General features: G+C 40.3%; 1 protein-coding gene across 8 annotated transcripts in view; it reads right to left on the reverse strand.

The window, feature by feature from the left end:
- The window catches only part of grin2bb (glutamate receptor, ionotropic, N-methyl D-aspartate 2B, genome duplicate b), a 161,402-nt gene that overhangs the window by 120,378 nt on the left and 28,820 nt on the right, over positions 1-12,204 (reverse strand). For all 8 annotated transcript variants that reach the window (XM_034081898.2, XM_034081889.2, XM_034081868.2 and 5 more), the window contains one exon: positions 6,406-7,095. In XM_034081898.2, the coding sequence (XP_033937789.1) occupies positions 6,406-7,095 (690 nt within the window). The remainder of the gene's footprint in view (positions 1-6,405; positions 7,096-12,204) is intronic.

Here is a 12,204-nt window from a genome sequence, read left to right on the forward strand (position 1 = left end):
TTTAATCTATTCATTATCTATTCAAAACCTCACCCCACCCCTCGGGGACTGAGTGTTAAACCCTGTACAACTGCTTTTGTCCGACTCAGAAATCATCATTTATTTTTCTCTCTCCCATCTCTAACGGCTTCTTATGAAATATATAAGCAAGTGGTTGCCATGCCAACTGTGTCCACTGCATTCAACCCTGCGTTTTGTGTGTGTGTATGTGTGTGTGTACAAAAATAAAAAAGTTTTAAAGGGAAACGAGCCAAGTGAACTGTGCTCTCTGAGGCTACAGTGAGTAAATGTTAACCATCTAATTTGTATGTACAGGCTATTGTTTTAAATGTTCGGCATTCAAGATAAAATTTCACTCTAAAATGGGCATTAACAATTACATATTTTGGAAAATGTATTGATTGCTATTTTCTACATTACATTCTTATCAAACATGAATACAGCCCTATTACACTGTGCAGTGTTACACCCGTATAACACCCATATCACTCTGTTATTACTCCCATGTTACACTATTAATTCAACCATATTACACTGCTCGTAGACCCATGTTACACCCAGGTGACACTCGTGTTACACTGCTATAAGACCCATTTTACACACAGCCTGTCAAAGGACTGTTTCCCACAGGATACAAACCATTAAAGGGGTCGAATGTAAATTATCCTCCATTTAAGTTTCCCTGAGATTCATTATTATTTGAAGATTAGTGGGAAGAGAGAATATTTAGAGAGAGAGAATCTAAATTCTGATTAACATTTTCCCCTCATACATCTTATTATTTTCTCCTGTCAAAATCCCTCAACCAATAGGAGGCCAGGTGTCCTTGCGGGTGCGTTCGCTTTACTTACTACTGCGTCCCGTCAGGGCGGTTACTCTTTGGTTTATAAACTCCAGCCCTCCACGGCTTTATAACATAACATGTACATCACTTCGCTGTACAACTTTTTTTGGGGGGGGTAAGCACAGTTAGTACATGTTTATAAAACGGACAATTCAAATCAAGCAAGCTGATGTTTCTTATTCGTGATATAATGAGCGTATATCCCAGGTATTATTGTAGTTACTTTTCACAAGTCAATATCCCTCCGCGTCTGAGAACCGTTACAACCATATGGTTACAACTGTTACATTACGTCCGTCACGAAACTAACTAACTAACAAAGCTTAAAATGGAAACATTTAAGGTTAACTTCGACCTCCGGGGTGGCCTTACTATGGAGGAGTGGATTGAGAAGTGCCTATCTCCAGAAAAAAAGCACCGAAACGACGACAATGCTGTCTGTTTATTATGTTCTCTAGCTGTTATTGTTGTTGCATAGCAACCACCTCACACTATGTTTTGTGCAGAAGGCAACGGAGGGACTATTTTATTTTGAACATCATTATTTAATAATAAAAACTATTTAAATTGGAGTGTGTATTTTTCTTTCACATTGCCAGCCACACGTGGTAACCGTTTTATAAATGCAATAGCTCACTTCAGGCCGTGATATACGAATATCTATACAATATGGTTGTCGACACTCCGCTTCGCGTCGGGCCGAACCAAGCCGTAGCACAACAGTGCTGGAGCAGAACAACAGTCTGGAGGAAGAAGTGGGCCGGTCGGAAAATTCACTAGCAATCCCCCCCCTCCCAGAGCTCTCTATATATCTCTATATATACTAACTGTGCTTCCTCCCCCACCCCCCAAAAAAAAGTTGTAAATCAAACAAGTGAAGTACATGTTATAAAGCCGTGGAGGGCTGGAGTTTATAAACCAAAGAATAACCACCCTGACGGGACGCTGTAATAAGTAAAGCGAACGCACCCGCAAGGACACCTGGCCTCCTATTGGCTGAGGGATTTTGACAGGTTTGTTGCACAAAAGTTTCGAGCGCGCACAGAATAATTCTGAGAGCAGAAAAAAGTTTCGAGCGCGCACAGAATAATTCTGAGCAGCAATATATCTGAGTGCAAGCGTACAGTTTGAGCACAAGCAGAGCAAATCTAAGTGCAAGCAGGCACTATTTGAGTGCGAGGGCACTATTTGAGTGCGAGGACAGAGTTTGAGGGAAATAAATACATAAAGTATGCTCTCAAATTTAAATACCACGCTCTTGAATAAAGATAGGGAATAACCCCCATAGGCTACACCCATACCAAGAAATGGCTTAGCCCCACCATGAAAAATGATGTTAAAGTAAGCAAAATAAAGTCTGCCAACTCGCGCGGAGTAAATTGCACAGACAGCAGTTAGTAAGATTGATTTCAGTAGCCACGGTTTTGAAAACTTTTGTCACGTAGTGATCGTCTTCTCAATAGAACATCTTTGATAACGGCATGGTGTTGTTGCAGGAAGTCCCGACGGAGAATACTTTTGCTGCAGTACAGGGCAGAGCCATATAATCAGTGGCGACTGGTCATTAGGGGCAGGTGGGGCACAGCCCCACCTAGTGTCAGCAGAAAGTATTAAAATAATGATTACAACAAAATGCAAAAAATAAATTAAAAAATATATAAAATATATTTTAAGATCATGTTTAATCATCTGATTCGTCTGTACATTGCTGTTTTAGTATGTGTTCTTCTAATTAGTGTCTACAGTGTGTGCCTATTGAGCTGTTTAGAGCCATGTGGGACAAAACCTGATCCTGCCCCTCCCTCTGACTGTCTAAGTGAACGGTGACTGCAAAAACTACACTTTATTTTCCTATTTAATGTGTGTGGCAAAAAATAATGACCATAGGGGCAAAGTGCTGCCATCCCCACCATACGTCATCTCACATCATTCAGAGCTGATTGGCTATAAGTACGTGTGCCGCGAAAAGTGTGGTGTGTGAAGAGGAGACGAGAGAGAGCTGCAGTGAGGCGTCCTAAAACCAGGAAGTAGGCTGCGCATGGCTTCCCTCCACAAAAAAGCAACGAGATTTCTCCATAGGATTTTAGAAAATAGCTCAAAATAAGATCTGTGGGAAACGTAGCTGTTAGATAAATGTACGTTTTGTTCAGCCGGATAATATCCACATGTCTACCCTACTTTTATCATTTTCGAATCAAAAATCTATTGATTAGATTAGATTTATGATAGACTTTTGAAACTACAAGAAGATAAGGAGGACTTTTACAAAAAAGTAATAGAGATTGTTGTCCAGAAGGATAGGCAAATGGACTTAATCTTCAAGTCAAGGTAAGACTGCAATTTTATTGAAAATGGGATCTTACTAAGAGAGAACAATTCAATATTTAAATGATAAAATTACATTTTTTTGGGTATCTTTCTGTTGAACTGTCTGTTTAAAAGTAATTGAAGCATCAGACAAAAAAAGCTTTTGAAAATAATATTATATTTTGATTTAATATATTTGTAAACCTGACGAGTCAGTGCCAGTGCCTCACCAGCCATGAACCTCACTGCAGAAGCTTATATATAGACATCTGAGTTTTTTGTGCCCCACCACTTTTGTACATATAGAAACGCCACTGCATATAATAGTAATAATATGGCTCTGGTACAGGGGTGCACATAACTGGTACGCAGGTTATGTGCGTAATCTGAAATGCGTACCGTCACTTGAGTCACAAAGCGCATTTGCGTACCGACGTACTTGTGAAGCTTTTCCAGAAGGCGGTTAGATCACCGGACGACAGAGTCGGTCTCCGTGTGCACATACAGGGCTGCTGTTAACGTCGGTCTGTACAACGGAACTGTGCCAAAACTACGCCAACCGGCTGCGGAGGGAGACTCCCCCCTTCACTGGAGAACTGCGCTAAAACAGCTGATCACAACGTTCACACTCTGTGGTCACGAAGTACTCCCCCCCCCCCCCTCTGTCGACTTTCCTGAAGTACTCCCCCGTTGATAGAAATCAACACGTAATGAATTAAGACCCCACGGTTTGATGATTGATGGGTGTGTGGGTTGTCTTTCATTTTGACACACAGAAAAATGTTATAATAAACATAGATAGGTACTGTATGTTAAATGGATATATCCGCCTTCTTTCATTTATCTTTCCATTCCCACAACAATATACATACATAAATGGCATATTTTGGACATAGTTCGAATGGTGATTAATCATGATTAATTAATTTTTAAGCTGTGATTAATCTGATTAAAAATGTTAATCGTTTGACAGCCCTAATTTATATATATTTTGGTTGAAACTAAGCCAAAAAAATAAATAAAAATACATTAAAAAATATATATATATATAAATAAAATCGATTTTTAAAAATAATATTCGATTATGGAGACTGTAGCGAATATTCGAATAATCGAATAATCGCGGGCATCCCTACCAGCAATAAATAATATTGTCTCTTTGTAGACTGATTTATAAGTCAACAAATTAGTGAATAATGTATTTTCTCTGTTGGCACATGATATCTGAAAAGATTATTTATGCCCCTTCACAAATCTTGAATACCAGGGCAACCCAATAAAACCTTGCAATGATTTACATTTAAAAAAATTAAAAAATCTGCATTTTCCAGTTTGTCCAGCGAACTGTGAAGTTACCACCATAGTGGGATTTCCCAGGTGTCATCAAATGCTGTCTAACGCAGGAAACTCCTCCCCACGCACGCACGCACGTACGTACGTGCGTACACACACACACCTGTTCTCGTATCTGCTGTGTCCTTCAGCCGTGCTTTAACATGTCTGTTACACTCTTGAACACACTTTCCCTCATGTCACTCTCAGTGTGTGCCCTCGGTCTCTCTGTCAACTCTAAAATGTGGTAATTCTATGTTGAGCAAAATTCCTCTTCCTCCTTTACACCCACACAAGTTGTGGTATTTTATAACCATCAACCCCCCCCCCTCTCTCTCACTGTTACTTATTTATTCTCTTGTTCTGTCCTTCTTTATCTTGACAGTATCATCCCTCCATTGTTCTTTTACAATCAACTCCACCATCACGTTCACAACTGTGTTTTCATGTGCAACAGCTTTTTATAGAAGAGAAGAAGAAAGGGCTCTGCCGGCTTTCTTCTGTGTCTTTTACACGGTGTCATGAGGTGGGAACATTTCTTTCTCTTGATTATTTCTTTATTAAAGTTAAGTGACACCTTGATTTATATGTATCTGTGAGGCAACAAGAGGAGCCACATTTCCAGATAATATATATTTATCCTGAATACTATTTATTATTGTTTTTTTTGGCTGTTAGTTCATTTGCTTTTATTATGCTCTTGCTATTTTTACCATAGTTGTGTATTACTTTGATTGTATTAACATGTTTGCCTTCTCTATTTGATTGGTTAGCCTTCATATGTTGTATTTGCCTTTCATCCGCACTTTCCCTTTGTTTTTGTAAAATGTTTCTGCCGTGGGACAAATAGAAGACTTCTGAATCTGATCCTGACTCTGTTTTCAGGCAAGTTTATTATTATCCAGCATAATGGCTGCAATTACTGTAATCAAACTTAACCCCCTTTTTCTAATTAGGGCATTCAGTGATGGGATATTGTGATTGCTAAATGTGTTTGTACGTGACAATTATTACACACAAATAATATTAAAGTGAAGGTTTGACTACAGTCATTTCAAGAAATCAGTTTGTCTAGTTATCATGCAGATTTATGCAGCAAGGTTTCCCAAAATGTAATCATACCAGGTTCTCTAAAGGAAGAAATGCTGTGCAACTCAAACCAAACTATAGAGCATCTCCATGATATGTCCCATTTTCACAAAGACAGCTAATAAAAAAACAACCTCAGCGTTGTATGGATTGTGTCATTCTTCTGTCTTTCTTCTGTGGGGGACTTAAACATTGCTAAGCCTACAGTATTAATGCAACATTATTGAAAGGATACGTTTCAAAGCTATTGTTCCATATCTGGATCATAGATTCTCCTCCTGGTTTGTGCCAAATCTCTTGAATCCCGATCGCACAGAGATGCTTTTTGACTTGTTATGTACTCTTTTGTTTCCCGCTGCGACTCCTTTTGGAGTTAAGTCGACTGGCTGTCAGGAGCTCCGATATGACGTCAGGCTCCCAGATTAATTAACACCAAATCAATCAGCAAAGAGCCTGGGTTAGAATGACAAGCAGCACTGAGTGGTGGGAGGCTGATGAATCTTAAAAAAGAGAGAAAGTTCTCCTTTTTTTTCTCTTCATTGGCCTCTCAACTTTAATGAACCAGAAATATCCTTAATATGAGTGTTATGATTCATTGTATGAATGAGTTACCCATAAAACAAGCTTTTCTGTCTCGATTAAAACGGTGTGAAAATAATATAATATGATGTAAAAATCACATCGCAGAAACAATATTGTAATTATTGCTAGATGTAGAAATAACAAAAATAAAGAGACGTCATTACACTGCGTTATCAATTGTGCAGCGTGACCAAATATTAGGTCAAACATAACAGTTCACAATCACATTTAAGTGTTTTTTGTTTTCCTACCTTGGCAGCCATGACCATGGAGGAGCCCCCGCGGATGCCCAGGATGGGGATGTGTGTCTGGGCCGAGATGAAGTCGAGGATCTGAGCGATGGCCTCCTGGTCCGTGTCGTCACCGAACACCACGCCCTGCAGAGAGTTCCTCGTCATCTGAGCACAGATCCGATTGATGATGCTCTTGGGGTCGGTCTCGTTCATGGTGACCACCTCCACTTTGGGAGGGTAAGGGATGTGCAGGAAGTCCTCTTTCTCAAGTCCCGCCCCCAGAGTTACTTCACTAGAGTTTCCCACCAGGATGACCGCTATGCTGAGAGAGTTGATCAGTTTGGGGTTGATGGGGGGAAGACCCGGTATCGCTGGAGAGTATTGAGGCGGGATGACTACCCCTCTCTGGGTGCCGCCTCCCCTCTGGCCACCTCCCCCCCCTTGGGCACCTCCAGGCCCCGAACCTGGACCTCCACCCCTGCGGGACTCGCAGACGGGTAGCAGGAGAATGGAGAAGAGGAGCAGAGAGAAGGACCAGGAGAGGAAGGGCAGGGTCAGCCGAGGCTGGGGATAAGGATGATGAGAGGACTGGTCTGGGTGAGGAGGGAGGGGGGTGGAGGAAGGGGGGGAGACAAAGTGCTTGTCCTGAAGACGGGAGGAAGAAGGGTGGAGGCTGACAAGCATTGTGAAGGAGTGTAAATGCCGTCCCTGGAAGGAGAGAGACAGAGAGATGATGTTTAGTGTTTGTTGTTTGTAACACCTTGTACAGCAGGCTTTGACAATGCTATGTTTTTGATAGGTTCATGCCAATAAAGCTCCTTTGAATGGAATTTAATTGATAAGTAAAAACGGTAACACTTTATATTAAGGTCCACAAATTAACCATCAACTAGTTGTTAATTAACATGCATATTAGCAGTATATTGGCTCTTTATTAGTCATTATAAAACACTTATTAATGCCTTATTCTACATGACCATATTCTACAAGTAATAAGCTATTAGTTGAGAGTTTTTCCTCAATAACCCTCTAATTAGTGCTTATTTTTTGCAAGTAAGGAACTTATTGTACATGACTTTTTGTCTTAATATGCGCTGCCCAATATGGGCCTAATAAGGCAGTAGTACCACAAGAATAGTAATTCTCCCATAATAACACTTATATGAACAAATATAATCTATTCTTATGGAACAAGACATGAAACTCTAAGTGTTAATTGTGTCTAAATAACTAAAAATTAGCTATTTATATCTAAGAACATGTTCCCTATTTTAAAGTGAAGTCTTGTTTATAACCAATAAGCTAGTAGTTTGACTCTAATTAGGTATTTCTATCTAAGAATATGTTCCCTATTCTAAAGTGAAGTCTTGTTCATAACCAATAAGCTATTAGTTTTGACTCTAATTGACCTGAACAGGTTCCCTATTCTAAAGTTGCCTCCTCTTCACACTTTGTAAATACATTATAGCACACAACTACTGAAATTAACCTCAATAGTACATGAACAAAGTAGGCACACGTTGAAATATCTGTTTTATTAATGAACCACTAACAAAGGACTGGCTTATCTAAAGCCTGTTGAGTATCACTTTAAATGTTTGGCTCTATGAAACCTAATGTACTTATATTATTCTGTGTTCTTCAAGTTTGTATCTTCTTGGTCGAATGCTCTTATTGTAAGTCGCTTTGGATAAAAGTGTCAGCTAAATGAAATGTAATGTAATACACCAAGTCATCAATTTCATCTAAAATGTGGAAAACTCCATCACAACAAAAATAAATAGAGCATACCATTCTGTTTCTGCTTCATTATTAATTTCAGTTCAGTATTTTCTTATTTATTATTATTAATTGAGGTGCATAAATGACACAAGCGTGTTTGTTTGTAGAATTTTGTATTACTTTTTCTCCACTACTCAACATCCCTTTTCTTAAGTTTTCCGATGTAAAAACCATCTCATCTGCTCTTTTTATTGGTGTGGCAGCGCTACATCTGGTGGCAGCATTGGGATAACTTGTCTTCATGGTTAGCAAAACCAAGTGAACCACATCGCAGGGAATCAAACCACCGCACACCGAGACTGAGAGAGCATCAAGTGACAATGCCACATCCATTACACTGTGCTGAGACTGGCTTTGAGGAACCCTGTGGCACACATCAAAGACACAGCGCGAAGGAGAGAGTGTGTGTGTGTGTGTGTGTGTGTGTGTGTGTGTGTGTGTGTGTGTGTGTGTGTGTGTGTGTGTGTGTGTGTGTGTGTGTGTGTGTGTGTGTGTGTGTGTGTGTGTGTGTGTGTGTGTGTGTGTGTGTGTGTGTGTGTGTGTGTTCAGAGGTTCAGACACATACCAAAACATGGCAAGTTTCTCCAAGGCTGAGAACACATATGCAGCCTGTACTTTTTAATAAAAACTGATTTTTAAGAGTTTATGTATTTGTGATCATACTGTGTGACCTGCTTGTATGTACTTACACACTAGGTGTACTGTTCTCTCTATGTGTTGTCTCAGTGTGAACATAGAGCCAAACTCTTTTGAGAGCCAGGGAATGAGCAGCCATGCTCCTTTATTGACTTATTTGCAGTCCACTGACATTCAAATTGAATGAAACTATAAAAAAAGAAGTTACAAGGCACGTAATGATCTCATACATGCAAGTGTAACATACACAGATGAACACATAGGACCGCTTAGTGTAAACAAGGTAAATATAGCTAATGCTAGCTGTACAATAAGCATGTATACAGGCTAGTATAGCTAACGCTAGCATGTATGCTAACGCTAGCGCGAATGCTAACGCAAATGCTTGCGCGAATGCTAACGCATTTTCTCATTGAGTTTAAACATCTCCACATGTCATCACATAAACACAATACATGTTACTAATCCTTACAGTGTAAGTGTAAGGCTCACACTTACACTTACAGTCATTTCTTTCTGACGGACTTGACCCTTTTACTCTTCAGGTTGCAAAGGGAAAATTAGTAGCAATGTATTCATGGATGTCTACTGCCATTATATTCAGTTCACGTTCTCCTACTTCCTGTACCCGGTTTCCTGTCTAACCTTCAGTACAAATTTTACAAAAATATAAATGTGCAAATATGAAACATACAGGTCAATATCACCTTGCTATTGGTAGCTGAACTGTCAATACCCCAAAACATATTATAAGATATAAATACCTAATTTTCAGTTATTTAGACACAATTAACACTTATAGTTTCATGTCTTGTTCCATAAGAATAGATCATATTTGTTAAGTGTTATTATGGGAGAATTACAATTATTGTGCTACTACTGCCTTAAAAGGCCCATATTGAGCAGCGCATATTAAGACCAAAACTTATGTACAACAACTTCCTTACTTGCAATAAATAAGCACTAATTAGAGGGTTATTGAGGAAAAACTCTCAACTTGGCTTATTACTTGTAGAATATGGTCATGTAGAATAAGGTATTAATAAGTGTTGTATAATGACTAATAAAGAGCCATTATACTGCTAATATGCATGTTAATTAACAACTAGTTGATGATTAATTTGTGTACCTTAATATAAAGTGTTACCGTAAAAACATCTAAACAGACTTTAAGGGATCAGAAAATAAAGGATCATGATAAAATACAGGATAATGTTTTAATGACTTGAAAAAGCTTTCTAGCTCGCTGCTATGGTAAAGAATTGGAAAAGAGCTTGATCCTGTATACTCGGAAGATGCTCTGGTACTTTATAACCATACAGTACCATACGCTGACGACACTCAATTCATTCGGTCTTTTCCCCGCTCAGAGACCCAGGTTGTCACACGCATCTCTGCTTGTCTAGCGAACATCTCTCAGTGGATGTCTGCTCATCACCTCAACTGCTTTTTCTTCCGGGAAAAGATTGTCCCACTCTTGACCTAACAATCAACATCGGCACCTCTGTTGTTTCCCCGACACAGACTGCAAGGTATCTGGGAGTGATCCTAGATAACAACCTGTCCTTCACTGCAAACATCGCTGCTACAACCCACTGCTGCAGATGCACTCTTTACAACATCAGGAGGATACGTCCCCTCCTGACCCAGAAAGCAACGCAACTTCTGGTCAAGGCTCTCGCCATCTCACGCCTAGACTACTGCAACTCCCTCCTGGCTGGTCTACCTGCATGTGCCATCCGACCTCTGCAGCTCATCCAGAATGCAGCTGCTCGTCTGGTCTTCAACCTTCCTAAATGCTCCTCCGCTCCCTCCACTGGCTTCCGGTAACTGCTAGAATCCACTTCAAGACAATGGTACTTGCGTACCATGCTGCGAATGGATCTGGCCCTTACTACATCCACGACATGGTTCAACTGTACACCCCAGCACGTGCACTCCGCTCTGCATCAGCCAAACAGCTCGCTGCACCCGCACTGCGAGGGGGACCCAAGTTCCCATCAGCAAAAACACGTGGGTTTGCTATCCTGGCTCCAAAATGGTGGAATGAGCTCCCCATTGAAATCAGGACAGCAGAAAGCCTACACATCTTCCGGCGCAGACTGAAAACTCATCTCTTTCGACTCCACTTTGACAAAGAAAATGAAAAAAAGATACTAACTAAGCACTTACATACTAACAAAGCACTTATATACTAACAAAGGACTGGCTTATCTAAAGCCTGTTGAGTATCACTTTAAATGTTTGGCTCTATGAAACCTAATGTACTTATATTATTCTGTGTTCTTCAAGTTTGTATCTTCTTGGTCGAATGCTCTTATTGTAAGTCGCTTTGGATAAAAGTGTCAGCTAAATGAAATGTAATGTAATACACCAAGTCATCAATTTCATCTAAAATGTGGAAAACTCCATCACAACAAAAATAAATAGAGCATACCATTCTGTTTCTGCTTCATTATTAATTTCAGTTCAGTATTTTCTTATTTATTATTATTAATTGAGGTGCATAAATGACACAAGCGTGTTTGTTTGTAGAATTTTGTATTACTTTTTCTCCACTACTCAACATCCCTTTTCTTAAGTTTTCCGATGTAAAAACCATCTCATCTGCTCTTTTTATTGGTGTGGCAGCGCTACATCTGGTGGCAGCATTGGGATAACTTGTCTTCATGGTTAGCAAAACCAAGTGAACCACATCGCAGGGAATCAAACCACCGCACACCGAGACTGAGAGAGCATCAAGTGACAATGCCACATCCATTACACTGTGCTGAAACTGGCTTTGAGGATCCCTGTGGCACACATCAAAGACACAGCGCGAAGGAGAGAGTGTGTGTGTGTGTGTGTGTGTGTGTGTGTGTGTGTGTGTGTGTGTGTGTGTGTGTGTGTGTGTGTGTGTGTGTGTGTGTGTGTGTGTGTGTGTGTGTGTGTGTGTGTGTGTGTGTGTGTGTGTGTGTGTGTGTGTGTGTGTGTGTGTGTGTGTGTGTTTTGAGAGAGTCAGGACAACACGGGGTGCATTTTGACAGATTGACAGCCTCACGGCTTCATGGACTAGCTGCCAGGCTAAGTGACCATTACACATTGAGTCCCCTCTCACTCCTTCTCTTCTTTGTGTCTCTCCCCCTCTACCCTCCCACACTACTTTCATTGCTTTCCTCCATCTCCCCTCCAAACCTGTTTTGTTTCGGTGGCTCCCACCACCCTCTGAGATTCCTTCACTGCACTCTGAAGTCAACAGCATACCTATTATTTACTATTATTGCTATTATTTACTGCTCCTCTATTAGCAGCCGTACAAAGAGCAGTGGAGTACAGAGGAGAAATGTTGGAGGAAAGAAAGAGAGAGGCGGAGGGAAGCGTAGAAGCAGAGGGAGGTGACAGGCAGGGGAAACAATTAGT

Source organism: Pseudochaenichthys georgianus, chromosome 1 (assembly GCF_902827115.2).
Source record: "Pseudochaenichthys georgianus chromosome 1, fPseGeo1.2, whole genome shotgun sequence".
Taxonomy (NCBI): Eukaryota; Metazoa; Chordata; class Actinopteri; order Perciformes; family Channichthyidae; genus Pseudochaenichthys; species Pseudochaenichthys georgianus.